The sequence below is a fragment of the Indicator indicator genome, chromosome 1 (assembly GCF_027791375.1).
Source record: "Indicator indicator isolate 239-I01 chromosome 1, UM_Iind_1.1, whole genome shotgun sequence".
Taxonomy (NCBI): Eukaryota; Metazoa; Chordata; class Aves; order Piciformes; family Indicatoridae; genus Indicator; species Indicator indicator.
Genome location: NC_072010.1, coordinates 11153797 through 11181325, shown reverse-complemented (window position 1 = coordinate 11181325; position 27529 = coordinate 11153797). Strand labels below are relative to the sequence as shown.

Genomic DNA, 27529 nt, shown 5'->3' with positions numbered 1-27529 from the left:
TCATATGCTGTAATTTCCAGCCTGATGCAAATCCATAAGTCTTGCTAAAGGGGATCAGATGACATTGGATGTATACATCTATGTATATAAATCGAGCACAATGAAAATTCAATCCTCTCTAAAGGAAGAATATTACATAAAGTAAATGTGTAAGAAAAAAATTAGTTTGTATTGTATTATTTACCATAAAATTACCCACAAAAGATGAACATAGTAAATACACTGTATTCCCAAACTGAGTAAGCATGAAAAACCTGTGTGGAAAGGTTCTAATGTTAATAATTACTTTTACACAAATATTCTTCTCTATAATTTACAAGTTTGATACAAAGGTACTACTACTGTCACCAATACATGCACACAACTGTGATTTTTGGCTTATTTGTGGAAACCAGACTATCAGCTTCGCCCTCTCTTCAGCTACAGGAGGCAGGGAAATGCCACCCTGCAGCCTTGATGAGCTCTTGTGCCCACAGACAAGTACCTTCACTGCATCTTCTAAGAAATGAATCCCATTTTTATCTAAAGAATGCAAAACTCCTACTGAAGTGAAAAAATGCCTCATTCATATATCTGGAAGCAAAATTCAGCTCTCAAAGCTAAACCAGCTTTCACTCACCTGCTGCTTTAATTCTGAAATACATTTTCAGTTGATATCTTGTATAAATCATGAATTGAGAGCAATGTGCTTTATCAACAAGACAGTATTCCAGTCACGAAGTGCTATCTAAATAAAACCAAAACCCAAAAGTAAGCAAGAAAGACTCAAACATTACACTTATATTCTTGGGTTTCTCTGTGAGAAACTCTTGCATTGTCTGTTACACATTTACACAGTATCAGTTTTCATTTGGTCATTGTTGTTTAAAGCAGGAGAAGGCTTGCTCTTCTGACCATCAGTTCCTCCTTTGGATGTGTCCTGGAAGAAAAGCCTTGGCATCCACAGTGACATTAAAATTCGTTTGTATTCATTCCGAAAATTTTGGTTCAGAAGTCCGTATATTATTGCATTAAGGCAGCTGTTGAAATAGGCCATGAAGTAGCTTACAATGAACAACCATTCAGGAACTTTTGGTGCCATTTCCATAGGATCGATGGCTACCGCCAGTCCAATGAAGTTTAGAGGTGCCCAGCAAAAGGCAAAAATCACAAAAACCACAAACATGGTGAGAAAGTTTCTGAAGTCACTTGGCTTCAGTCTTGGCTTTGTTTCTGATTTGACTCGTCTTCTAACTTGAAGCACTAACCCCCAAATTCGAAGGTAGCAGAAGCTCACAATGGTGATAGGAACGATGAAGTGAATTACCACGACAGCTATCGTATAGTAGGAGCTTGCAGTCTGAACAAACGTGCATGAATAGATGCGTGGATCATACTTTAAAGAGCCAACAAAAAAATTTGGCACAGTTGCAACTACTGTTAATACCCAGACTAAAGAGACATATAGCATTGTGTTCCAGCTGCTGTACACTTTGTCATAGGCAAAACTATGACATATATAGCAATATCGATTTATTGCAATTGCGGTAATGTTGAAAATAGAGCCTATTACACTTAGTCCCATCACAAAGCCACTCACTTTACAGTGTATTTCACCCAATGTCCATCCATTGTGGAAAATAGCTACAAGCACCAGTGGGTATGGATACAAGGCCACCACCAGATCAGCAAAAGCTAGGCTCACCACAAATGCATTACCTGGGGAAAAAGAAAAATACATCGACATAAGTCTCAAAGCAAGCATAGTTGTGAAGGAGAAGAAAAGCTGATACATTATTTTGGATATCTGCAATGCTAAATTATTAATTATGTCAGCAAGCTGCAGGTATATAAGACCAATAGATCTGTATAGGAAATAATTTTACAGTTCAGCTTAGAACACCACGGAAATATCTGCAGGAACGTGATGTTTCAAACCTGTTGGTGTCTGAATTATACCTCCTTTCTGGTTTAATTTTTAATAAACGTAACCATAAGCAAGACATATTAAGCACCTGTGGAGTTTTTTCAGTGTAGCTAACTCCACAGCTGGATTGAGGTGACAAAGGAAAAAAAAAGTCTAAATTGTGCCAGTTTTCTGCCGTTCTAACCTACCACTCTAATATGAACAGGCTTGAGAGGTATCATAGGGAAGGTTATACAAAGACTAGGTCTACAGGGTTTAGAAGGATGTGTTGTTTTGCATGTATTCTAAATTGCTACACAATTATCTGTTGTATAGATATTTTCTGCATGAATGGCCACTGCAGTTGGATTGACTAAGGAAGGCTGAACTGCCTTCACCAACCTCTTTATAAAGGCATACTTAAGCTCACTGGGTAAAAATAAATGCATGCAAGAGAAAGCATTCAGATTTACGAAAGGAGTCTGTAGCTTCTTTTCTGATGATGATATTTAAACATATTTTGGTGATATTGTCTCTCTTTAAAGGGTGTCCTTTTCCTCAGTTTGAAATTTCTCTGTATCTGAGGATGCTTTAATAAATTAGTGAGGTAGCAAACTATCCTGAAAAATGAAATGTGAAATAATTCTCTAGAACTTCACAGGAGACACAAAGTAGAGACACTAACTTTAGATTCTTGGAATTTAGGGAGCAGAAAACACATTTCTGGTTTGCACACTTGTTTGTTTTTTTTTTTTCTTAAAATCCTTCACAGCATGAACAGATGTGCAAAAGACCCAAAGTAGCTTTTAAAACTGTGTAGAACATGACTGTTTTTTTGTAAAGAACAGTTAGGTGCTCAGTTCTGTGAATTCTGAGCTTTCTAATCCTCACCTAGGAAAGCAGTTCTCCATTTAATTTGAAGTACAGCAATAATGCCATGGATAAGGATATTGTTAGATGGGAGCCACAAAACTAACAACCAGGTAGGATTAACTCCTCCAAAAAATACCAGAAGTTCACCTGTGTACGGTTTGCTCCACCTGCTCTGCATCTGTAGCTTGCTTACCCTAAATTGAGGAATGGGGAGCTCTCTTTCTTCCATATATTTTAGAGGAAGACCACACTTATCAGAATTTACACAAGAGCCAGTGAATTTAACAGAAAGCAGGATTATCCACCTGTAGCTACAGAAATATAACTCACCTAAAGAGTGGTGCACAACTTGTTTTGGACAGTTCCTTGTTATACATTTAGCACCCTGCCTCACACCCTCTTTATGCTTCAAAGGCTGTATAAGTGTTTTCATAGCTACAGTTCACTGGGATGGTAGTGAACGTAAGGCCATTCCATGTTGTTTGCCTAAGCAGGAAGCACTGTGCTCGGTACTCTGTACTGTATTTTCTGTACATTCAGATGCAAAACCAAATAAGGTAATTTTTCTGTCCTACTCAGAATTGCTAAGGTGGTAGAAAAATGTCTCCCATTTGGGGCTTTGTACTCAAAGAAAGAAGTAAACTCTGATTAGAGTTAATCTAGGGCAAAACAATTATCTACTGGTTTCACGATATGTGAGGAAATATTGAACAAACAGGAAGAAAATTGAGGAGGACATAACTTCAAATAAGTGAAGCAGAAATGATGCAATCCATTCCTGTAACTGTGATGAACACAAACAAGCTTCAGTCACAAGGAACCTTCAAATCAGACACAGAGAAAAATATTTTAATGGCAAGAAGTGCTGGAACATCTTGCTTTGAGTCTGCCATTGGAGGTTTAAGGAAAAGTTAAATAAACACTTGTCAATGCTGGCATAGATACAGCTGATTCCTGTTTTGAGTGCACAAAGGATGATGTGACTTTGAAGGCCTCTTCTAGCCATAAAATAGACATGATAAAAGGTTATACTGACAAAAGAGTAGGAGCATCTTCACCAGAATGTATATTTGCATCGTGGCAACAAGGATTTCTCTTACGGTTGTTACATTGTTGAATCTGACATTAGAAGGTAGAGAAGTCAGGAGAGAGAAAGAAAGGTAAAAAAATACCTTTTTCCGGTTGAGAATGCCTTTTGGAGAAAGATAGAGTTTAGTCCGGGATGTATGCTAAGACTAATCTGAGCTCTAAGGTCTCCCAGCATCAGCCTATACCTAAAATGCAATGGTCAGTCAAAATCCTGTGAGAATTCAGCTATTTCCATCATACTTGGAAATTTACAGTAAAGCACATCTGGCAAGAGAATTTCAAAATTTTGTGTGCAATTTAGGACTTCTTGAAAATGTCCCTCTGCAATGAATAAGGACAGTTAGCAATGAACTTGTCAAAACCATAACTCACCAATTTACAACACAGAAGAAAAATGGTGAATATCTATAAAGGCCTCAAATAATGTATCACTTTTATGGCTGTTTACCAGGTCAGATGTTCACACTGTGCACTGCAAAGTAAAGCTCAATGTGTTTTCTTTCTGTGTGGCTGACTGTGAAATGAAGTATTAGTATTATATTACTACAATGAATAATCTACAACAGCAGAGAGAAACTTTCTGAAATCATAAAATATATGTAAGGTACTGGAGGTCTTTTAAGTGATTGGAGAAAGTAAATGTTCCTTGATAGACCTAAGATAGCAGTTGCAGTGGCTATAAATACATTCATAAGATAACCAAAAAAGGTAACTTTTTGCTATCTGTAACAAAATAGAAACAACAAAATGATCATGTTATTACCATTATTTCCATAATTTACCTCATGCACTTTGTTTCTAGATTTCAGTTTCATCAAACAGAAAATAATGTTCATTTATATGAAACATATTGGTCACTGGTATGAAAAGATCCCATAATTACAAGGAGAAGCCATTAAAAGTCACATATCTAACCAGGGTCTCAGAAAGATACACATCTGTGCTGTTTTAAACATTGACAGTTGAGTGCATAAAAAGGAAAGTTCTCATATTGACTTTGGGTATTACAGAAGTAGATTGATATTTCATGAAGCTTTATTGTATATTGATTTCTTTTCCTTAATTAACAGGAAAAAGAGAACTTTCATACCCTCTCGTAATGCTGGTATGACTTGGTATTGTAGCACTTTAACCACAGAACAAACTTTTTGATAATGTCAAAAGGGCTAAAGTATCTGCTTTCTGAAAAGACAATTAACTTCTAATGTCTCTACCAAAAAAGAGAAGTAACTGAAATCATCAACCACTTTTGTAAAAAAAAAGTTTTTCTTTGTCCTTTGGACTCAAACTTGCTAAAATTATTAATTATATATCCTGGTGGTTTTTGTGGTGTTGTGTTGTTTGTTGTTTTTTTTTATTGGATGGTGTTTTGGTTGTTACACACTTGTTTTACAAGTGTTTTACACATTGGATACAGACCACTCTGTTTCCCACTGGCTACAGTCATGTTTGTCGTTGCATACTCTTCTTCTGCATCCATTACTCTTGTCTTATTTAGCACAAAAAGGCCTAGCTTCAAGATGGGAAAATTGTTTGCATGAAGCCTATTCATAGAATCATAGAATCAACAAGGTTGGAAAAGACCTCAGAGATCATCAAGTCCAATCTATCACCCATCACCTCATGACTAACTAAACCATGGCTTCAAGTGCCACATCCAATCCTTTTTTTTTTTAACACCTCCAGGGACGGTGACTCCACCACCTCCCTGGGCAGCACATTCCAATGGCAGATCACACTTTCTGTGAAGAACTTTCTGTTGTGCAGACTGTTGCAGTTTTCTCTGCCTTCACCTCTGCTGGCACATTTGGGATGTTGCGTAGCAACAATTTAAGGAGTAGGGACAATTAAGGCAGAAAGGGAATGAATAGGACTATGATGTATTGGCATTTTTTTTTAATACCAAGGACTAACTCAGGACAGTTGCTTTATTCTTGTATTTGATATCCTAACCCTGAGGAAAACTCATATTTCTTGCTTCATTATGACTTCAGTCAGGATAAAAGTGGGAAAACTCTTTGCTTAGGCTTATGGCTTAAAAACTCCTCTAATAATCAGTACTATTTATAATTAGATACCCTCTTATACTGTCTGAGAAGGATAATAACTAGAGTTTTTCTACCATATCACTCTGACAACTACCTGTAGGTATTTATCTGTATTAAGGGAAGAGGAGCAAGATCTTGACTTTAATGAAGTAAATAAGAGTCATATCATTCTATAAAAAGAAGCCAATCATTTCTCTGGAGAGTTCACAGTAAAAGACATGCTCAAGAAGAAGTAAGAGTGACACACTGTCTATAAACACTAGGCATTTCTCTATTGCTAGCTCACTCTGTGACTCCCATTTTCATGCCTCTTCCAGATACCTGCATCCCCTGTACTCAAAATGAACTTAAAAAAGAGGCTTCTAGAAGGCTTCCAATAGCTTTTTTGGTTGAGGTTAATCTATAAAGACGGGATCTGGGCTCAGTTTCTAGACAATATTATGGTCAAAGACATGAGATACTACCCCAGATATGCATGGTGCCATCCATTCTCTTAAGTTACTTTTATATAAACACTAAGCATGAAGAAGGCTTTGTTGCTCTAATTTTTAAAGCATTTGCAAAATACACCAGGTAAGTTAGTCTTTTAATTATTTCCTGTATGATATAAGAGGAAAAGAAAAAAAAATTACAATCTCAATAATAATTCCAAATTTCTGCAGGTGCTGGTTCTTGCATGAAAAATCCTTTCTCAGCTGTAAAATCACCTGTCTCTGATAAAAGTAACCTTGATCCTGATACTAGGTTGGATATGGAAGTTGCTGGTGGCTTATGCTTTCTGTTTCTGACTACCAGCAATTTGTGTAAACAAAATGTTATTTTTATAGTTTTAATATTAATGTTATTGTCTTATATTAATTATATTAGTGTAAATTATCTGCCTTTTTAAGCCTCTTTAGTGACTGCTGAAGTTAATGGGAGAATTGCTGTAGACTTAAAGGAGACATTAATCAGATACAAGAAAATAAAGGTCTCATTAAAAAGAATGGGAAATACTGAAAACATTTGATCCATATAACAAGAGCAAGAACAATGAAAAAAATTAAGCACTTGAACTTTATATGAAGGTAAAAGAACAAAATTCAAAGCCTAAGCCCCTTTCATAGAATCATAGAACCATTTCAGTTGGAAAAGACCTTTCATATCATTGAGCCAAATCATTATCTAACCACCAAGACTGGTGCTAAACCATGTCCCATAGTTCCTAAAGCTTTTAAGACAGCAGTTAAAACTGGTTCATATCAACTAAGAGTAAACTGATATCAAACGGACTTCATGTGTCTATGTCTCCACTCCTGGTTGTACAAGAATAGCTCTGAAACTCAAACTATGGACCAATATGCTCAGCAAAATGATCTAAGCAGCAAATTATTCTAAGTGCCAGCCTGCATGAAAATTTGATCAAGGTATGAGTGTTTTTCCAGCTCAGAGTTCAAGATTTTGGCAAAACAGATACTTACTCTGATGAAAATATGTAGCTGGTCCTACTTCTGGAGCTTCTTCAGTATGTGTATGTCCGTACACACAAGGATACTTGCTACCTATTCAGGTGATTGTCTTTCTCAATAATTGTTAGTTATGGCATATGTTATGGAAGAATACATAACATGATAGAAGGTTATGCTTTCAGACACAGGTTATACTTTCTAAACTTCTAGGTGGTGCCTTTTAAAAGGAAGCCCTGGCCACCTTGTTGATGGTTCTTGATGATGCCAGTAACACCTACATTCCTGACCTATCATAGTTTCCACTGTTCTTCAGTTCCTATCATTCTTGCAGCTTGTTTCAAGCTTTGTTGTGGGAGATCTTTAAGGTTTGTCATTTAATATGGAAAGAAATACATGACTCTGGACTGGTTAAAGAACTGGCACCATGTAGGCAGGTAGAACTAGGGACTGGGGTAGGTTTTTGTTTCTTTTTACATAGTGGCTCAGCAAATATGGCTCAGATGGTTTGCAGGGAGATGTTAGCTAGTCCTGGAGAAATGTGGATGCTTCTTAATTTCTCACTGCTAATTTTCATCTCTAGTTTTACATTTTTTGAATAGCACTTTTTAACAGTATTTAAGCTCTTGTAGTTCTGTAGGGGTTTTCTTCAAATAAGTAATGTAAAATTCTATTTAAAATCACCTGTATCAACTCTGTTTTTTTCTCACAATCCATCAAAAAAAAAAAAAAGCCAAAACCCACCTATTTGCCTAATTCTATATGAAACTCATTCACATCAGCAGAAACAAAGTCACCAGAAGTGAACACCTGTGGTAGGTGGAGCAGAGAATTGTGTTTCACACATTGACGTTTGAATTCCTTGTTACACTACAAGCCAAGAACTAGGGCAATCTTTGATTTACCAAGACATGTTAATCTAGTACAACGTTCAACAGTCTGTTACTAACAGAAGATTTAACATAATGCTCCAAACAAATGCCAGATGGGTTTTTTGTTCTCTTAGAACACGACAGTTTTAAATTGGTGATACATTCCTTTATAGTATATTTCATGGTTTCAGATATTAGTGGGGTATACTGCAGGCTTTGGTGGAATGGAAAGGGGCAAGCAATGTATTTTCACTAGAACTGCAATATCTTAAAGACTAACAAAAAAACACAGACATTAATCAAGACAAGGCTTTGATCTGTGGAACATCCAGGTTATTTCTTTTAAAGAAACATGTTCTATGACACTGTTTAAATCTTTTGGTGTCTATAATTATCCTATGATGTGTATAAAGAAAATTCTTTACCATCACTATGAGTGGAATCATAGAATCATTCAGGTTGGAAAAGACCTTTAAGATCACAGAGTTCAATTGCTAAGATGGCACTGCCAAGTCTACCACTAAACCGTGTCACTAAGCACCACATCTACACGTCTTTTAAACACCCCTGGGGATGATGACTCAACCACTTTCCTGGGCAGCCTTGATTGACTTCCACTGCTTGACAACCCTTTTGGTGAAGAAATTTTCTTGTTGCTCATGCTAAACCTCCCCTGGTACAACTTTAGGCCATTTTCTCTTGTCTTATTGCTTCTTTCCCCACCTTACTACAACCTCCTTCCTGGTTTTAATTCATTTATCACCACTCTTTGGGTTCAGCCATCCAGCTAATTTTTAATTCAGCAAAGTGTATGCCTGACCAAGACAGAAGAATCCAGTTTTTCCAGGAGAATACTGTGGGAAATGGTGTCAAAGGCTTTACTAAAACCTAGGTAGACAACATCCACAGTCATGCAGTAAGCAAATCGCCTTGTCATAGAAGATCAGGTTAGTCAAGCAGGACCTGCCTTTCATAAACCCATGCTGACTGGCCCTGATCGCCTGGTTGTCCTGTATGTGCTGCATAATGGCACTCAGCATGATCTAGTTTATAAACTTCCCAAGCACCAAGGTCAGACTGACAGGTCTGTAGTTTCCTGTAGTTTCCATCCAGCCTTTTTTGAAGATAGGCATCGTATTTGCTAAATTCAGTCAACTGGAACCTCCCTGGTTAGCCAGGACTAGCTGGCGAATGATGGAAAGTGGCTTGGTGAGCATTTCCACCAGCTCCTTCAGTACCTCAGTGTCTCTGGATGGATCCCATCTGGCCTCATAGACTTGTATGTTTTCAAGTGGTGTGGCAGGTCACTAACCACTTCCCCTTGGACACCAAGGGGCTGGATGCTCAGAGAACAACTGGTCTTACTATTACAAAATGAGGCAAAGAAGCCTTTTCCTTACCCTTGGCCACTATGCTTTCCACCACATTCAATAAAGGATGGATATTCTCCTTAGCTCTTCTATTTATAAAAGCATTTGCTATTGTCTTTTACAGCAGTAGGCAGATTAATATGTAGCTGGGCTTAAACTCTTATAATTTTCTTCCTTCATAACATCATGATATCCTTGCAGTCTTCATGATTTACCTGCCCCTTCTACCAAAGGTCATAAACTCTCTTTTTCTTCCTGAGTTCCAGTCAAATCTCTCTGTTCAGCCAAGCTGATCTTCCTTGCTGGCTTGTCTTTCAGCACACAAGGACAGTCTGTTCTTGCACCTTAAAGATTTCCTTATTGAAGAATGTCCAGCCTTCCTATATTCCTTTGCTCTTCGGGACTGTATTAGATGCAGAAGAGGAGAGTATTTACTGTGGCAGCTACCTTTTATTGTGCAGCTACCTAAAGGCTTTGGGAGAGCTTTCTGCTCAGAGGAAATTCAGGTCTAGAAACCCTGAAAGTTAGATGCCCATGTTTTCACAGAAAAAAAAAAAAAAAGATTCTGAAATACAAAGCAATAGGGTTTAAATCTTAGTCATCCACTCATTGGATTACAATACTATGCTGTTATGTAGAAGGTGACAAGAGGAACTTCTATCCTTAAGATGAAACAGTACAAACACCCCACTATGGGATAGTTTAGTGGAGAATGATTTGTACACTCATTTTTTGCATTGTGCTGCAATGAAAAGAATGCAGGATCGAGAGGAATAGAAGCACTGAATGTAAAAAGGAGTTTGTGACTGCGGCTTAGTGACTTGCAAATTGACATGGTTCTCAGGCCTGCATTTGCAACTGTGAGCCAGTGCTGGAAGCAACGTTTGCAGGAGATGAATTTTAGGCTTATAAGCTGCAGCTCTCAGCTGTCAACATAGTCTTGCTGAAAAGAGGCACCTAAGTTGCCCTGTTGATTAGTGATGTGTGATTTTGGCATGTTTGGCAGCTAGGTATGAATATAACCTTGGGCACAGAGCCTCTGTTATTTCTGCATGCTCAGGCTGGTTCTCCCTGAGGTTAAATATGGGAGCACTGGTACTTGCTGTGAGTTTGCCACCATGAGCTTCATAATAGACTGTAGGTGTAAAAAAACATTTCTAGTCCTGAGCTGTTAAAAACTTATTAAAGGCTTGAGATTTGTAACCCTTAGATGGGTTAGTGGTTTGGCAGTGGTGACTCTCTATTGCCACCTAGTGCACCAGCCACAACAGACAATAAATCACACTCGGCCAGGTAGAAGGCAAAGCGAGTGGTTGGTTCTTCCAGAGCAAAGTCAGAGTTAATCACATAGCATGTTTATGGAGGCATAAATACTTTTCAGAGCTTCTGATACTTTCTTAAATTGCAGGAACTTTCCTGGTACTGGGTGTTTCGGAGAAAAAGAGGGGAAGAAGAAGAGGCAAAACAGGCTCTTCTGGAGAATTCACTATCACTTAGTGGTTAGGACACTTCCATGGCAGAAGACCCTTTCTTTGAAAAAGGACTTAAGCCTATGTCTCCCATAGTCCCAAGAGAGTGCCCTACTCACCAGCCCTGCTGTTCTCCTGGGGTTAGCCTGCTTGTCTCTTTCTAGGTTACGTTCAAGAATTTCACCCTAGAATCAGAACACACAGGTTATCACTTCCATTGTAGAGTGCTCTTCATCAGTATGTTTCAAAGCAAATCAGACCAAACCAAACCAAAAAAACAAAGAAACAAACAAAACCCAAAACGCCAAAAAACCAAACCAACTGAACAACCAACCAACCAAAAAAACCACCAAAAAAATTCCTCAACACCACCTGGGTGAAAAACTGAGATAGACAGGTGCAGGGAGTCTCCCAAGGCACAGATTAGGAATAACGCTCTAGATTAACGAGCCTTGCTCTTCTGTATTAGATAATACCAACTCTATTAGACATACTTTGGAATAAGTGACAGTGCCTGTCCAGCTCACTACTCAAAAAATGGCACCATAGTGACATGCTGGCACTGAGGTATGCATCCAATAAAATAGCTAGAGCTATTAGTGAAGCTAGTGAAATTAGAACCAAACAGAAGGGGGTGGTTGTGGAGATAGGTAATAAACCTGTGGAATCTTAACAGATCTTGCCTGTACTCAAAGGAAGACTGGAAAAATACTTGAAAGAGGCATGGTTTAAAGATTACTAAACAGACATAACATACTACATTAAGGAAATCTTCTGAGCAGGAACGAATCACAAACTGAGAGAATAAAGGAGAAGTGTTTACTATATAGAGTTGCTCTGTTCTCTTTTTCTTCCTGAGTTACTGCTTACATCTACAGTTAAGGACAGAGTATGAGGCTAGCCATGCTCTTGGTCCGTACCAATGTAACTGCTGTTATGATGAGGACAGTAGGGTTCAGTGACAATGTTCAGACGCACAGCTTCTTCTAGGGCTTCCCTGTTGTGGTGGTTTGAGCAATGTAATGAGACAATGTCATTCAGGTTCTTGTCAGCCAGTCCTCTACCCAACCAACCTAGTTTTGTTGACAAAATATTTGAAGCTGCACTAAACTTGCTGTATATGTCTAGCCACCTGCAACTGAGCTGCATTTTCCAACAGACTCAGGGGTGAAGATCCTTTATACCAATGCCCTCACACTAAAGGCAGAATCTTGCCTTCGGGATAGTCTAGGGTGGCAAAAGGCCACATTGTTGCTGAGAGAGTGTCTCTATCTAAGGTGCTATTGCTTTTCATGCAGGGAAGGAATCCAAGACCTGTGCTCTGCATGCTTATCACTGTGGGTACCAGTGATGGACCAGCTTCAAAGCCTTCAGTTGCTGAGCACAATAACTGAATAACAACAAAAACCAGACTGTTTTTTTTCACTAATTCATGAAAGAAGATGTTTCCTGTATCTGTCAATACATATCAGCTTAATCTTCCTCACTTGAAGTAATCACAGCTGTTGATTGCTTCAACCACAGAAGAATAGGAAAGCTACATGAACAACTGCAAGTATGAAAACTCATTTACTGCTTACAAAGGGGCTAATAGGAAAAGCTGTAAAACACAACAGGTGCAATCTATTCAGATCCTATAAATAGCCAGGGAACCTATTATTGCTAATAACTAATTTTTTTTCAGTCTCTCAACACTATATTGCATTTCATAGGAAAAAAAGTGAAATATGTAGTGTTTTGCAAGATGTTATTCTGTTAAAAAACAGAACAAAGCAAAACAAAACCAACCAACCAACCAAAAAAAAAAAAAACCCAACCCAAACAAAAAAACCCCAACAAAACAAACAAGCAAACAAAAACCGAACCAGCCAACCAACCAAACAAAAAAACCACCCTAAACCCTGGTTCAGATGAACTGCAAAAGCCTGGAGCATTCAAGTAAACAAAGTGCAGACAATTCACTGCTGAAAACTCTGGACAAAACTTTATTGTGTCCTGGCAGATACTAATTTATATTGTGTGAAAGGTTAGCTCATCTTCTGTTTCCTTCGCCATTACCTTCTATTACCTTCTTCTTTGCTACTGTCTTTAGCCTTAATTTGTGTCAAAGGAAATTATTATGGAATTGTTTCCTCTCTTACAAGAGCAAAACAGCGTTCAGGTCCTTAGAATAACTTATCTCCCACCTTATAGAAAGGAGGACAGGAAACTGAAGAATGAAAATAATTTTGTGCAAACAAAAAAGATGTTTTATTTTGGTAAACTGGGTGGGGTTTTTTGTTTAATATTCACTAGTGAATTAGTTGAATAAAAAAGGCCAAACCAACAAACCAAAAACAACAGATCCCAGAGCATATAATAATTCTATTTAGAAATATAAGGCTCAAGATACTAAAAATATGCAGTACGTAAGGTATATAAAATTGGGACTATTGCAGACTATGGGACATACTTAGCACCAGTTAGGCAGGAGATGTGGTTAGCTATGGTAAGATGCCTTTGCCTGCAGACCCTTTTAAACAGAACAGAGCATTTTGACCAGTACAAATGTTGAGATCTTCTCTTATGGAAATGAAGACATGCAAGTGGTGATTTCCACACTGATTTACTTAACTGCTCTTTAGGCCTCCAGATGAGGGACTCACAGCATCTGACAGCTGTACCACCTCAAGTAAATACATGCAAAGTACGTACATGCAAACCAAGTGAGCTGCAGAAAGAAGTCATTATTGCTGCCATGTACTTTTAGGACTACAGCTTCCAGACACAGAGGGGAATCCTAAAATATTCTTGAAATTCTGTAAAATAGGATCTGATACACTGCAGTAAATATAGCATGTGAGAACATCTAATATGGGTTGACAAGTTGCCAGTGCTTTTAGCATTCTCTGGAGTCCCTTCATTATGATCTTTTCCCTTTTTTTTCCTGTTTCACCAAGGAAGAAAATAGATGATAACTTGATGAAAATGGCCATTATAACCTTTCAGTGAGGAAAAGTCTTACCCTTTTTGTTTTGAGGTTTTGGATGGCCTCATCACTGTACATGCATAGGGAGATGAATGTCTTCAGAAGTTGTCAGTCTGTGCCATCTGCTTCTTTTGGAAACAAGGTCTTAAAGCAAAGTACACTGATATGATTCATCTTATAACAGCATGTAAACAGATGAGTAAATAAAATGCTTTTACAGAAAGTGATTATATATTCTCTTCTAAAGTATTAGCTGGTTTGGATTTCAACTCAATACAGACAAAGCATGTAACGATCATTTCCTGAATTAAGGTCTTTTCTGAGAGCCAGTAAAAGCACTGCAAAATGACTAGCCAAAACTCTGTTCTACCAGGGCCCATGAGTCATTATATTGGTGAGATAGTGACCTGAAGGGTAATAGACACATAACCAATATAACCACAGGATCATTTGTTAGAATTGATCTCTGGTGACCATCTAGTCCAACTCTGCTGTTCCAAGACATATCAACTACAGTAGGTTGTTCAGGTCTAATGTCCAGCCAGGTTTTGACTATCTCCAGCCACGGAGACTCAGGAATGGGTATATAGGATATTTACTGTTTTCACCAGGAAGCTGACTATATAGCAGTCAGTCAAAATTTTGTGCTTTTTATGGTCCTAGCCTATCAAGTGTTTCACAAGAATAACAGAAGAGGATTATCTTGTTTTGAGATTAGCTAACTAAAGGCATAATTACAGGGCTTAAAATTAGTTATTTTTTGTTCAACTTTGAAGAAACTGGCACTGAAACTAGACTGGATTGAGGAGTCAGCATTCAATACCTGGGACCATAATCATAAGTAAAGCTTTTTAAATTGTTCTGCTTACCAATAGATATGTTTTTCTAGGCAGATCGCTATGGTTAAACCATTTTTTACAATATTTTCTTCAGCATTTGTTTAACATTTTACACATTTTGCTTCTCAAAACTGCAAAAGAAACTATAAAAAATGAAAATTTTGCTTAACATGAAAACTGATTCAGAAAATAAGCTATTATCTATGGGCTCTAACCCCACCTGTGAATCTAATAACCAGTATTTTGCAGTCACTTTAGAGGTCTCACAGGTAAGCTTTGCATCTTTGAGCACTCTATATTTCCACAGCACACAAGTCACTTTCTGTCAGTGTATTTTATCCCAGTAAAATACCTGGAATATGTGAACATTCTACCTGGCTTTGGGTGGGGGACTTCGAATTTTACATTTTCTTTCTGTCGTGACCTCTAATGTAATAAGACAAAGGCATATAAAGACACCAGTCCCCTATTAAATATTGTTGCATCATCTCAGTATTAGGCCTTTCTATTTCACAGAAAGGTCTTTAAATATAGCATTTTCTGTCAGGTGATGGTGCTGGTAATTAAAAGCATGCAAAAGTGTGCTGCTTTGGGTTCTCTTTTGGAAAACTATTTTTAGGTTTCAGTTAAGGGCTAGACAATATGATGCAGAAGATTAATGGGAGTTTACCTCCCAGTTTCTTTCAGTGCCACTGCACACAGAAAATACAGAGTCCTGCCAACACAAACAATTCTCTTTCAATTATTTATCAGAAAGTTATCCCCTGCTTAACAGATGAAATATTACCAAAGTCACTAATTCTACTGCAAACATATTTCAAGCTTCAATTTCTTTTCCTGTTCAGTCTTTTCCAAGCTGGAGCAATAAAAGCATGGAAAACTAGTAGCAGTAAGCAATAAAAAAATCACATCAAAGGCAAAGGAAATTTTCCACCTCTAAACATGTGCACTGAAAAAAAAAGGCAAGCTTTTCAGAAATCATGGATCTGAGAAGTCAGGATGAGTCAAAGACTACCCATGAATTGTTAAGCCAGTGCTGTTTAATAGAGTTCTGCCAATTATGTCCAAAAATCTTTCCATTAGTACCTATGTCAAAATACAAGTATTTTACAGCAAGTTACGGTGTCATGCTGGAAACTCTTTTAAGCTGGAAGGGATCCCTTCAAATCATCTGGTTCAACTCCTCTGGCTCAGGCTGGGTCAGTGAAAGCAGGCTGCTCAGGACTATGTCCAATTGGGGTTTCAGTATCTCCAGAGGAGACTTCACAACCTCTCTGGGCAACACTTCCTCCAATGTTTAATCAGCCACACAGTGAAAAAAGTTTTCCTGTGTTCAGATGGAATTTCACATGTTTTAATTTGTCCTCTACTTGTCTTCTCAGTGGGCACTACTGAGAAGAGTCTGGCTGCCGCTTCTTCACTACCTCCCTCCAAGTATTTATATACACATTAATATGATCTCCTCAGCTTCTCCAATCTGAACTGCCACAGCTCTCTCAGCCTCACCTGATTGGGGAGATGCTCCAAGCCCCTAATCATTTTAATGACCCTGTAATGGACTTCACTCCAGTAAATCCAAACCTTTCTTGCACTGAGGAGCCCACAACTGCGCATAGAATTCCAGGTGTGACTTTATTAGTGCTGAGGGGAAGGATCACCTTTCTTGGCCTGCTGGCAACACTGATGCAGCCCAGAAGGCTGTTAGTCTGCTTTGCTACAGCTTGTTTTAAAAGTCATCCTCATGATCATGTTGTTGCCTATCAGAAACCCCAGCTCCTTTTCAGTCAAGCTGCTTTCCAGCTAGATGGTCCCCAGCATATATTGGTGCCTGGGGTTATTCCTCCCCAGGTACAGGACTTTGTGCTTCCCTTTGTGGAACTTTATGAGGTTCCTGTCAGACCATTTCTTCAACCTGTCCCTGTCTGTCTCAATGGCAGCATGACCTTCTGGAGTATCAGCCACTTCTCTCAGTTTTATATCACTTGTGAAGGTGCTGAGGGTAGACTCTGCCACACCATTCAAATCATTAATGGTGAAGCTAAACAGTATTGGTCCCAGTATTGACCTGTGAGGTACATCACTAGTGGCTTGCCCACCTACTGGACTTTGTGTCACTAATCACAACTCCTCCATGTCCAGTCATTGTTGGGTTTCAAACTACCTTACTGCCCACATATCTAACCCTTGCTTTGTCAGTCTATGAAGATGTTATGGGAGGCAATGTCAAAAACTTTACTAAGATTGAAGTAAACAACATTCAGTGCTCTTCTCTCATCCACCAAGCTGATCACTGTCATTGTAATAGCCTATCAGGTTGGTTAAGTATGATTTTACATTTGTAAGTCCACGTTGATTACTATCAATTACTTTCATGTCTTTCATGTTTTGGAAATGGTTTACAGAATTAGTTACTTCATCAGCTATTCATTACCTTATTAATGAATCAGAAGTGGTACCTTCTTATAGCACCCTACAATTTTATTGACTGCTCGTCTTCCAACCATTAATTAAGTCAATCTTTGCTTAGGTTATGATATAATTAATCTGAAACGTAATAGCTGAGAAGGAGACACTAATTGGAAACATGTCACATATTCTCATAGGCTGAGGCTACCCACAGGTCTGTAATCCTGTCTTGAAAATAAATTCTACCTGAAATTTCTGGAAGTGTTCTTCTGGCCTCAGTAGTACTGGCAGTGTTTGAGGTTAAAAGAAGGAATCCATAGCTCAGTCTCGTACAGTTTCCAAAGTACTTATTTCTCAGTCTTTTGCAGATTATTTTTATTTATATTTAATGAATAAAGCATTGGAGACTAACGTTTTACTCAGAAGAGAATGCATGATCAGCTTTGGTAGAGCTTTGAACAGTGTACGTAGCTGGTTCCTGTAGGAAATCTTCAGGTAAAGCCATCTCTTTCCTTCAGAATGTACACAAATATTCCTTGTATAAAGTGATTTATACGTGATTTTTGTGAATTCTAATCCTGTTGATAATTGCACATAGATGTAAAGCAGGGTCTGTTTCTGAGCAGCTAGATGCCAAACAATGCTCTTTGGCTTCTGAACATTTTGGAAAATCTGTTATTTTCCTGTCATTATTATATAGAAGCAATGGTGTGATGAGTCTTTCGGCATACCTCTGTATTCAGTATGGTGGGCAATACCACCATTCTTAGCAGCACTTGGATACATAAAGGATGCAGACTTTAAGCCTCAACACAGAATTGATATTAGCCTCAATACATGAGGCTAGAAATGCCCTCAGCAACGAGTCACTTCCTTTCAGAGCAGTGCAGTAGCAGTTACTGTGTAGTTTACAATGTCAAAAGGGATTTGTTAAGGTGTTTTTAAGAAAATTGAGGAACTGACCTCTACCTGAAAGCCTAAAAATGATCAGCCTCAATTTTTAAAGTACAAAGGTATGTTAAAGTTGCATGCTGTCTTGAATTTTCAGACCAGAAGGTTTGTCTAAGTGAATATGGAAATTCCAGCTAAGGTGGTGTGTGAAACTTTTCCTCTGTAACAAGCCAAAAATTATACCCTGCTTATTCCAGTAACACCTGATTTCAAATTAATTGGCTGGAATTCTCAGTCTTTTGAATATAGATTCCCAAGAGTCTGAACAACCATGCAGTTCACAGAAATTAGTGATATGATAGCTCTGGAATGTAGTAACTATGTGACCTGTATGTCTTTAATTATCTTGAAGCAAACCAGCATGTTTTAATAGAACATCCTTTTAATTGTTAGTAGAAAAGCTGAATGGATTTGTTGACTTATAGGAACATCTTTAAAGAGTCCTAAAGTCTACAACACTGATTAATTTCACCACAGGCAGGATCTGGACAACAGGAGTAGCTTGAATAGACAGCATTTTAAAACAAAACCAAAACCAGCTATGCAGATAATCTTTAGTAAGTAGAATATTTTTACTTGAATAAAAAGTAGGAAATAAAAATGCCTGCACTGATTACATTACACATATTCAGAGGTGATAGCTGTCTGATGTAAGGTCCTTTTCCCTGTGTGAACTCAAATTAAATGCTGTGCATGCTGGGGTCACTGGAAAAATTGTGCCAGCTTTAAAATGCAGGGGCACTGGGAACTGCAGGAAGGATTTGAGCAAGTCTGAGAGACTTGAGGATGCCATTTATAGGTCTTTATTACTTTTGCAGTGATGTATTTTACAATTCAATGCTATCTCTGAACTTATAATTAGTTAACATAATTATATTTGCAAGTCTGATGTATTATGCAGATACTTTTCCTCTTAGCCAGACTGCTAGCTCCAGTGGCTCTGTGTGATTTTTTCTGACAACAATTGTTGCCCTCATTATGCAAATATGGTAATCTAAACCAACAGATGAACAGATGTTGTTATAGAGCAGAAAGATGACAATGTTTGTGGAAGTGTCATGTAATATTGTTATAAATTTCATACAGGTATTAAAACACTTGAAAATGAGCCAAGTCCATAAAAAGCAGCTGAAAAAAAAAGGCATTTTGTGTGAATCATAGAATTGTTAGGGTTGGAAGGGACTTCAAGGATCATCTACTTCCAACTCCCCTGCCATGGGCAGGGACACCTCACACTAGATCAGGTTGCTCAGAGCCACATCCAGCCTGGCCTTAAAAACTTCCAGGGATGAGGCTTCTACCACCTCGCTGGGCAACCTGTTCCAGTGTCTCACCGCCCTCATGGTGAAAAACTTCTTCCTAACATCCAATCTGAATCTACTAATTTCTAGTTTTGCTCCATCCTCCCTAGTCCTATCACTACTTGACATCCTAAAATGTCCCTCCCCAGCTTTCTTGTAGGCCACCTTAAAGATATTGGAAGGTCACAATAAGGTCTTCTCAGAGCCTTCTCTTCTCCAGACTGAATAACCCCAACTCAGTCTGTCCTCACAAGAGAGGTGCTCCTTCTCTGGACACGTTCCAGTATGTCCATATCTTTCTTGTAATCTCAACAGAGTGGAGTAGAGGGGGAGAATCACCTCCCTTGACCTGCTACTAGCAGGCTATGCTTCTCTTGATGCAGCCCAGGATGTGATTTGCTTTCTGGGCTGCAAGTGCACACTGGTGGCTCATGTTTAGCTTTTCATCCACCAGCACCCCCAAGTCCTTTTCTTCAGGGCTGCTCTCAAGCCAGTCACTGCCCAGCCTATATTGGTGCTTGGGATTACCTCGACTCAGATGCAGGACCCTGCACTTTGTCTTGTTGAACCTCATGAGGTTGTCATGGGCCCACCTCTCCAGCCTGTCAAGGTCCCTCTGGATGGCATCCCTTCCCTCCAGTGTGTCTGCTGCACCACACAGCTTGGTCATCAGCAAACTTGCTGAGGGTGCACTCAATGCCACTGTCCATGTCACCGACAAAGATATTGAACAAGACTGGTCCCAGTACTGATCCCTGAGGGACTCTGCTTGTCACTGGCCTCCACTGGGACATGGAGCCATTGACAGCCACTCTTTGGGTGTGGCCACCAAGCCAGTTCTTTATCCACTGAATGGTTCATCCATCAAACCCAGACTTTATCAGCTTGGAGATCAGGATGTCGTGCGGGACAGTGCTGAAGGCTTTGCTCAGGTCCAGGTAAATGACATCAGTTGCTTGACCTTCATTTATTAATGTTGTGACCTTCTCATAGAAGGCCACCAGGTTTGTCAGGCAGGATTTGCCCTTGGTGAAGCCGCGATGATTGTACCAAGTCACCTCTTCATTATTCTTCTGCCTCAGCAGTGCCTCCAGGAGGATCTGCTCCATGATCTTACCGGGCACAGAGGTGATACTGACTGGCTTATAATTCCCTGGGTCATCCTTCTTTCCCTTTTTGTACATGGAGATTATAGTTCCCCTTTTCCAATCAGTGTGGACCTCCCTGAACTGCCGTGACTTTTGGATTATAACAGAGAGTGGTTTAGCAACCTCATCCACCAGTTCCCTCAGCACCCGTGGGTGTATCTCATCAGGCCCCTTGGACTTGAACACTTTCAGGTTCTTCAGATGGTCACAAACCTGATCTTCACTCACAATGGGCAGTTCCTTCTTCCAGTCCCTGCCATTATCTTCCATTATTCTGGGAGTGTGGCTGGTGCCCTTGCCAGTGAAGACTGAGGTAAAGAAGTCACTGAGAACTTCAGCCTTCTCTGTGTCACTTATCACCAGCTCCCCTGTTTCCCTTCTGAGAGGGCCCACACCTTTCCTAGTCTTCTTTTCACCATTAATATACCTATAGAAATTTTTACTGTTCCCCTTGATCTCCCTGGCTAGATTTAATTCTAACTGAGCTTTAGCTTTTCTAACCAGGTCTCTTGCTGCTTGGGCAGTTTCCTTATATGCCTCTTATTCCAGCTGTGAAGGGTTAGAATTTTTGATTTCAGATATAATTTAAGCATAATTTATTAAACAGCATAATAAAATATCTCTGTAATTAATATATTTTTTTTAATCCCAGCAATCAAGATTCTAGTCATTTGATGAATGTGTTCAGGCTATTGCTACCCATTGTCATATCAAGGCATGACTGGGCCATGCATAGCTGAAACGTCAAGATAACACTGATTCTGTGATACAACTCAATCCTTATCAATATTGGGACCAAAGTAAACCAGAAGATTTCAAAGCACCTACTGTTGTTAAGGATGGTGGAATTGCATCCACAGTGATCTAGTCATTTTTCTGTTAGCTTTTGTTGTCAAACAATCTGTTTTGTGCCCCTATCAAGATGGGAGTTTAAAAACCAGAATAATTGCTCAGATTGTCTTTTAGGAAGATGAAAATTACCATAGCATTTCATCTTTTCTGCAAAGGAAAGGATTGGCTTTGTTTTACCTGCTCAGGATAACTGCTATTTTCACATATCTTCTTGGGATCAAGGTAATGTACTTGAGAATCTACATCATGGTACCAATATCTGTTTGTAAAATGTAACTTCTAAGAAGATAAAATCTGGAGCATACCCAAAGATGCTGGTATTCCAAATAGGTCTGAATTGGAGAAAGAGTAGAATTTACTCCTAGAGGCAGAGAACAGGCTATCAGTGATTTAATGAGATGGATGTAGTCTCCTATAACATCCTCAATAGAATGGTTCAAGTAACAACAGCTGAAAAAACTTGCCTTCCAAAATGAGCTTATCTAGCCCTGTGTGATTTCTTAACTCTTTAGCTAATTGTGTCAATGAGCACCCTGAGTCCTTGAATTGCTTCTGCTGGTCCATCTAAATATAGAGCTTTACCACAGAGAACTCATGCCTCATGTAGTCAGTGAATTTAGCCAAATAAACACCAGAGTCCAGGAGAGAGCTGGCAGCAAAGGGAGTTCTAATAAGTCCCATTGGAATTGTCTTTCTAATGTCCAGTATCTTAGGGTTTGAATCACATATTTCAGGAAGATGAAAGGAAACTTACTTATAATCTGTGCTGAAAAAAACCCAACTGTGTGACTGTGTCAGATTTGGAACTACAGAGAGCTTGGGAATAGTGTTTTAGGCAAAGCATCACAATAACATCATCCTTTGGATTTCCTTTTGCTCAGAACATGGCTAGAGTACCAAATGAAAGAGACAACACAAATATACTCTTAGATGCTTCTGTTACAGATTCAAGAGAACCTTTATATTTCCCTAGTTCAACTCAATGCTTATCATTCTATTCCCTCTAAAGATAAGCACATCAATAGCTCCATTTACCAAGTGGAACAGAATTTAACATTATATTCTAAAATAAAAATGTCTCAAAACTGATCTTGGCAATATACTTCCTATTCACTTATCAATAAATGTATCACTTCCTTTACAGGACAACAAAAAAACTGTAATTCAGAGCTATCATCCAATATGGTATTGCCAGGTGCTTCAAAGGAGGATACAAAATACTCTGTAGCTGTAGAATAACCTGCCTCAGATTGCAATTTTGACCTAATAATTAGTTGCTTGAATTTGATTTATACAAGCTACTAATGCATTCCTTACTTTCTACAGTTTTTGACAGCATTAGCCATTATGACTCTGAACACTCAATATATTCACAGAAGAGCCAGCAGTTCTTTAAATTTACTAAATTTCTGAGTTCTACGATTTATTGTTTGAGAAAGTTACTTGCATTTTAGTATTCTCCATCTCCAGATTATGCTGAAGATGTCCTTGCTCTTGTTTTATGATTCTCTAAGATATGGAGGGAAAAAATGATTGTTTTCTAAGGCTATCCATTGTTTTATGTACAGCATCATATAAACTCATCTCCTGTTGCTTTTGAAGTAACTGTTTACAATCTTCTCAAGATTCCCCATGTTACAGACTCATCCAGAAGTTACTTTACTCCTTTACTCCTTCTGTACTCCTAAATGCTTTTTTCAGTCCCTTTAGGCTGACAATTTCATTACAAACTTCCTGCTTCAAAAATATTTTTAAATTCTATACTCTTTAGATTTCTTTTCATTTAGAACTTTCTTAGGTCTCTGGTTTTCACTTTTTGCAATTTTTCTTGCAAGGTTTGCTTCCTTTGGCTGAAGGATGTTTCCTTTGTTCAAGTATTTTTCCTGATTTGCAAATCATTAATACTCTTTTTTTTTTCAGTCTGCTCTTCTACTTTTGGAATTATTAACAGGTTAACAAAGTTAAAAGTGATATTTTATAAGTATCCTTGAAGATTTATTTTCTCATTTGGTTGCTGTTTGAATCAAGTCTCGCAGAAAAGACCTGGTTATGAAATTATTCTATTTCCTCACCAAGAAGAGAAGAGTAATTAGCAGTATGAGATGAGCCATGGGCACATGACTGAATAATTCTAGAAATGATGTAGAAAGACTTGGAGTATTGATCATTTGGAGGTATTATGCGAGAAGAGGTTTCATAACTTCATGGGCAGACTTCACCTAAGCATATGGGATACCAGCTTGCAATTGAAGCTGGCAGAATGAATAAAAAAGAACTTGAAATCAAGAGATGGGAAGAGAGCCTGAGAAGGAATCATATAGCTTCATCATTTAACACCCAGGACAAGGGGAATTTTGGCTTCAGGAAGGTGATAGCAACAAATATAGAAAATAGAAGCTCAAAGACTGAGGCATTTGACTGGAGTGGTAATAAAAAAAGCAGCAGTCAGTAAAAGAATGCCAAGAATCCATGCAACAAAATAGGGGATCCAAAACCAGTGAGAAATTCAAATCAAACTTTATGGAAATAATTCCGTTAGAATGGAATTACACCAGTGGTCAGAAAAGAGAAATATTAACATAAAAGTGTGTAGTCTCCATAAGAGATCAAATGGGAGAGGATGGTATCCTGGCAAAAGCCAAAATTACACTGGGGAAGAGTTGTAAAGACAAGGGGAGGGCAAGTATGTAGACACCTCCAGCAGGACAACATCACCTCTGGTTTAGTGAAGAAATACTAACAGAAACAATTTGAGAACAGGACAATACATTTTATAATATGTAAAGGAGATAATAAATATATTAATGGATGTTGAGTTCTGGACATACACCCAGCAGATTTCTTCAATACAGAGTCTATTTGCCAGCATACTCTGCCCTTTGTTTTCATAAATAACAAAGATATCCCTGAAGAACCTATCATAGAAAATAATGTTATATTGAAAGCAGATGAGATTATTATGCTTAAATTAAATGGAAGACTAAACAAAACAGGCACAACTAAGAAGGAGCTTTGCACATTTCGATAAACAAAAGAAGCTAATTAAGAAAGTGTATTGTGGAGCTTAGGGACTTGAATGTGGAGGAAGCTTGGCATTTCTTCATATTAAAGATATAAAATATATTATCTGGAACTTGCATTCAAAAGAGAAAATAAAAAAAAAGACGTTCCAGATCTAGATGGAAGAAAAGTCTCAGCAAGGATACCAAGAGAAAGAAATATGGCTAAAGGGAACAGGAAAAGCTATGTCCACCAAAGAAAACTGCTAGAGATCATGAAGATGGATAAAATGGGAACTGACAAAAATCTTAAAATCCTTGGCTTTGATTTCTAAAACTAGTAAAATGCCCTGTCACCACATTGACAAAAGGAAAAAGGAAAGAGGAGTTATTGGGGGAGGTGGAATCTGAAAATCAATTAAAATGGCTGCTGGTCTGAAGAAAGGTTTTGCTACAGTTTTTAATAAGGACAATAATGGTGTGCTTGATGACAAGCCAGGCTGGCAGGTGAGGAATTATCTACAATACAGCAAAAATGTCAGAGAGACTGAATATACTTGATGGCAGGACTGCTTTAACATCTGTGTCTCAGAGATAGTGTCACAAGTTCTGAAAGAACAGAAAGTTACATGCGGGACCTGTAAAAAGGGGCTGAATGTATTCTCGGATCCTCACTGACAGTAGGGAAGTGCTCATTTTTCCCAGACTGTGGCAAAATCATGGTTCCCAGATGCATCCCAAATAGCAGATTTGCAGCTGTGGGTGCTCGGACAACTACTCTTTTTGCATGAATTAGTCAGAGAGTAATGAGAAAACTGAAACAGTGTTGCCTCCTTTGAAAAGTTCATTTGTCTATATGCTAACATAGCACTTGTAGTAAGGTCATGAAAAGGCTGCAAGGAAGAAAGAATCGAGAAGCACTTGGGCTTCTTAATCTCATTTTCACTGTAGGCAAGGCTGTAGAAACAAATTTGGAAGAAAAATTAACGATGCAGTTAAAGACAAATGGAGTAAAATTGAATGTGAGCTTATACAAAGTGGTTGTACCAATGAATCTGATCATCGTTTTTTAATAAAAGCTGGAGTTGGGTTGTCTATACCTGGCAGGTTGGTCTAGATAGATCTAGTCTTAGGAGCACATATGCTAGGGTATCATGCAGTCTGTTGCTACCACTGCCTGGCTGGTGATTAAAAGAACACTCTTGGACTGGAGAGAGATAACCTACATTGAACTAATTCTGTCTCGTTCAGAAATGCCATCAAACACAACAAATAGCATTTTATGATAATATATAGTCGAGAGCCCACACTTATACAGGGAAATGTCAAGATCTTTTTTACCTTGAGGACTAAAAGTGGATAGAGTATAATAGCATGAGGTCAGGTCCTAAAGGAATAATAATTGTGCAGATCAGTTATTAGCTGCATTAGCAACTAACTGCACCAAGAAGAGTCATCCGCATGATGCTATCAAAGAAAACCCCAAAAAATCCAAAACAAACAAAAAAACACCAACCCAACCCAAAACAGAAGAAAACCCCAGAAAATATGGCTTAAACACATACCAGTCCCATTTTGTCCATTCAGGGAAGGATAGGACTGAGAATGTTGGTTTGTTTTGTTTTTTTAGGTACTGGTGGTACATCACCTGCATTACTGTGGTAATGCACTGTGATCTGTTTTCTCTTGCTTAAGACAGATTAGCTCAGCTGTGATAGGTGAAATGAAAAGCCAAACCCAATCAGGGTAATGAAGAGTCTGGTTAATCAGAGGAATTTAAAATCATTTGGCTTGTTTACTATGGAGAAACAAAGGCTGTGGCATAAATACAGGTTTATTCTCCATTCATCTGGCACAACTGTTCTTACCAGGTGGATAAATGATCCATCAAAGTTAGTTCTACAATTATAGTTCTACAAATAAAAATGTCCTCTATAAATTACCAACTAATAAGCAAAACATTTAAAAAAAGAAGTTTGAACCATATCATTACAAAGAGATAGAAGAGCTTTAATTATTGAATTCATGATTGCACAAACTTCTTAGTACTGAGCAGATTCAAGGCTAGAGATCTTGAATGTGGGCAAGAACATGAAGGCAAAACACATGCAGTCCCAGTGCTAAAAATTCCATGGATCCTGAGTTCAAGAAGTTGGGAGTGCAAAAGCTGAAACCACAAGAGTGAGAGCTCAGTCTGCTCATCCAAATGTGTTCTTGTCAGTCTCACTGCTGGTATTAAAGACAATTTCACCAAGTGGTTTCAGGGCCCATGAAGGATATTGATTATTTCAGTTGTATTGATTAGGATTTTGTTGTTTTTTTTTTTTTTTATATATCAGTCTTATTTGTATCAACAATCTCTTGGAGGACAGGGGGTGAGGAGGAGGTAAATGTTCAAACTTACAATTTTATTGTCATTGTGGAGACATAGTGGGATGGCTCCTATGTTGGAATGGAATGTTGCAATGGAAGGATAAAGGATCTTCAGGAAGGACAGGCAGGTAAGATGAGGAAGGGGTGTCTCACTCTATGTCAATGAGCAGCTAGAGTCCATGCAGCTCCACCTGAGGATGGATCAGGAGTGGATCAAGAGCTTACTGGTCAGGATATAAGGGAAGGCAGGGACAGGCAACTTTATAGTATATCTGGTATAGGCCACCCTACCAGGAAGACTGAGCAGATAAGGTTCTGTACAGACAGATGGGAGCAGTCATATGTTCACAAGCATGGGTTAAAACCATGGGTTAAAACTGATTATCTGTTTGAGTGGCAACACAGCAGGGTATAACCAATCTAAGAGGTTCTTGGAACACATTGATGATAATGTCCTTCTCCAGCTGTTAAAGAAGCCAATGAGGAGAGATGCTGCACTGGACCATGTTCTCACTGACAGGGAGGGGCTGTTGGGGAATGTGAAGCCCAAGGGCAGTGTTGGCTGCAAGGACCATGAAATGGTGGAGTTCAAGATTCTCAGGGCAGAAGGAAGAGGCCAGTAAGCTCAATACCCTGTACTT

At 38.5% G+C, this 27529-nt stretch overlaps 1 protein-coding gene across 1 annotated transcript in view; it reads right to left on the bottom strand.

Annotated features, from left to right (window-relative positions):
- Positions 1-829: 829 nt before the first annotated feature.
- MTNR1B (melatonin receptor 1B) overlaps positions 830-27529 on the bottom strand; it is a 33518-nt gene continuing 6818 nt past the window's right edge. Inside the window, exon 2 of the mRNA XM_054382392.1 lies at positions 830-1698. Within this exon, the coding sequence (XP_054238367.1) occupies positions 830-1698 (869 nt within the window). The remainder of the gene's footprint in view (positions 1699-27529) is intronic.